The sequence below is a fragment of the Mangifera indica genome, chromosome 2 (genome assembly GCF_011075055.1).
Source record: "Mangifera indica cultivar Alphonso chromosome 2, CATAS_Mindica_2.1, whole genome shotgun sequence".
Taxonomy (NCBI): domain Eukaryota; kingdom Viridiplantae; phylum Streptophyta; class Magnoliopsida; order Sapindales; family Anacardiaceae; genus Mangifera; species Mangifera indica.
In genome coordinates, this window is record NC_058138.1 from 9847720 (window position 1) to 9850739 (window position 3020).

General features: G+C 35.3%; 1 protein-coding gene across 1 annotated transcript; it reads left to right on the plus strand.

Annotated features, from left to right (window-relative positions):
• The first annotated feature begins 243 nt into the window (after positions 1-243).
• LOC123204658 (inositol-tetrakisphosphate 1-kinase 1-like) lies at positions 244-1593 on the plus strand. Its single transcript, XM_044621440.1, has one exon. The coding sequence runs from the start codon at positions 337-339 to the stop codon at positions 1297-1299; it is 963 nt and encodes a 320-aa protein (XP_044477375.1). The 5' UTR covers positions 244-336; the 3' UTR covers positions 1300-1593.
• Positions 1594-3020: the final 1427 nt, after the last annotated feature.

A 3020-nucleotide genomic window follows, 5' to 3' on the forward strand; every position in this document is an offset into this window, starting at 1 on the left:
CTCTCATATTTATCTAAAATTACATTAAAACCCCATAGTAAGTGGGAGAGTTATATAAATATGAGGGGAAGGGTAGTTTTGGTATTAAAAAAACTCATAGGCATTTTTTTTTTGAAACAGTGATTTTGGGCATTTTGGTTTGAAAATAGTGATTTTGGCTATTTTTGCTTAATGGGAGGGCATTTTGGCCATTTTATAAAATTTCCCTTTTGTTTAAATCTCAGCATTAAAAGCAGGTGTTATATCTTAGTGTTGCCACGTACACTCTCGCCGGTACCCTTCATTTCACTAATTTCTAGTGCAAAATTTCCCTCTGTCTTCTCAGCTCCCAAACAGATGCAAGATATGTCGAACCAATCTCAAACTCAACGCTACAGCATCGGCTACGCCTTCACTCCCAAAAAAGAGAAAAGCTTTATCCAAACATCTCTCCCCGCCCGCGCAACTCAACGTGGCATCGACTTAATCCGCATAGATCCAAACAAACCTTTGATCGAACAAGGACCGTTCGATTGTATCATCCACAAAATCTACGGGGCTGATTGGTCTCACCAACTGCAACACTTCTCTTCCCAAAACCCTAACATTCCAATAATTGATTCACCTTACTCAATTTCAAGACTCAACAACAGAGTCTCTATGCTCGATGTCGTCTCTCAATTGAGAATCAATTTCGAAAAGGATATGTCATTTGGATTTGGAGTTCCCAAACAGCTTGTCGTTTCCGATACAGAAATGTTTGCACCGGAATTAGACTTTCCGGTAATCGCGAAGCCATTAGTTGCAGACGGAAGCACCAAATCACACGAAATTTGTCTGATTTTCGACAAGGAAGGGCTTGAGGAATTGAAGACGAGGCCCGTTGTATTGCAAGAGTTTGTGAATCATGGCGGGGTTGTGTTCAAAGTGTATGTTGTGGGCTCACATGTAGTATGTGTGAAGAGAAAATCGTTGCCCGATATTTCGGCTGAGAGAATGAAATCTTTGAAGGGTTGTTTACCGTTTTCGCAGATATCGAATAATAAGGAAAAGGGTGAGGATGATTGTTGTTGTGTTGAAATGCCGTCAGAGAATTTTGTGGTGGAATTGGGTAAGGGATTGAGAGAAGCAATGGGTTTGAATCTTTTTAACTTTGATTTGATTAGGGATGGTAGAGATTGTAATACGTTTCTTGTTATTGATATTAATTACTTTCCCGGGTACGAGAAAATGCCTGATTTCGAGTCCGTTTTGACGGATTTTTTGTTGGAAGTTGTGAAGAAGAAGAACGTAGAGGTGGTTAAGAGTAGAAATGAATGAATTGAATGGTGGTTTCTGTTTCTGATTGCATTTCCTTGTTGAATTTTGTAATTAAAAATAGAATGAAAATAAAATCCTGAGGCCCGAGGAATGGAGCCACCACGGGCTGAACTGGGGTTCATCCCCATTGACGTTGGAAAATTTGGTTGTCCCCCTCATATTTTGCTTTTGTCACAAATCCCTTGTCTTCTCTTTTCAATGAAAGTAGCTGATTCTTCTATGTTCTGATTTTTTTGCTTTATGATTGGAAAGAGACTATATCAATAAAGATAGCCACTGTACTTAAAAGACTGGCAATATATTTTTGTGATATATACATTACCTACTGCAAAGTGTTTGGAATTTGTTCTAATTCTTCATTATCTTTATCCCCTTGAAGTCAATGGTTCTCCATTGGAATTTGTTCTAATTCTTCATTTTATTTCCTGTGGTTTCAAAATTGATATATTCCTTACCTCAATGTAGGTGAAAAATATTTTCAAATTATAAAAATTTATATATTTTTTATTTTTAATATTATGTTTGTTACTTTGTTTTATTATGGACAATGCCAAGATTAATGTTATATTCATCATCATAACTGAATAAAGTTTTTGACTAAATAATAGTAATACTATACAATCATAAGTATGTTATTATAAGGCCAAAGGACTTATTCCCACCCAAAGTATTATGCTTTCTCAAGTTCTCATCTTTTAATTATAAAAATTCTAAATACCCATCTATAAGGAGTTAAGTTTGTTAGTTTTAAGGACAAAATCTTCATTTCATTTGTAATATTAAAAATAAATTAAAATTTAATCTCCCCCCCCCCCCCCCCTTTCCTAAAACTTTAAAAGCTAAAAGTTTGTCCCTTAGACCAAGTTTAAAAAAATGACATTTCCATCCTAAGATTTAGTTTTCAATTCTCGGTTCCAAATCCATCAACATCGTCAGTGACAAAGATTCCCTTATGCATCACCATGTTCCAAGGTCTCTCTCCCCTCCTCTGTAGCTTCAGTCAACGAAGATCTCGATCTTTCGAGACATCTTCTTCTTAGAAGACGAGATCTTCGTCTTTCTCTATTCAGCTTCATTCAACGTTGATTGAATGTCTAGTTGAGAGGAGAGAGATCGTCAAAAGGAGAGGAAGCTTCAAGAGAGAGAGGTTGTCGGCAATGACACCGAAGCTTAAAAACTAAACTCTATGGGAGAAAATGTTATTTTTTAAAACTTCATCTATAAGAGAAATAGTTAGTTCTTAGGGTTTAAGGGGAAAAAAAGAAATAAAATTTTAAAAGGCTAAAAATTTATTAATTTTAATTATTTATAAATAAGTAAATAAAATATTTAAAATTAAAAGGTAATAACTCGAGATAAGAGAATATTTGAGTGGAACATAGTATTTGGCCTAATATAAAAGTGGATTTCCCACTTGTGAAGACGTTTCCCACCTACGATGAAATCACCCAATTGAATAGTATGGGCGGTGGGGCAGCATATTCATCTCCTTGGACGGCGAAGTAATCTTATTGGCTATGGAGGCGGTGAAAAATTACTACAAATACAACCCTTCGCTTCAAGTACAATACGATTACTTCATAGAAGTATAAACCACTCCATTTCACTGCCGTTCTTCCCTTTACATTTCTTAATTTTGTTTCACTTCTTTTTTATTTTTTTAGAATGCAATATTAGCACGATTTGCTCAAGTGTATATTATTATTATTTTCACATTTGCA

Excerpts from the sequence above, each read along its gene's own strand:
- LOC123204658 (XM_044621440.1), top strand. The coding sequence starts at position 337 with ATGCAAGATATGTCGAACCAATCTCAAACTCAACGCTACAGCATCGGC.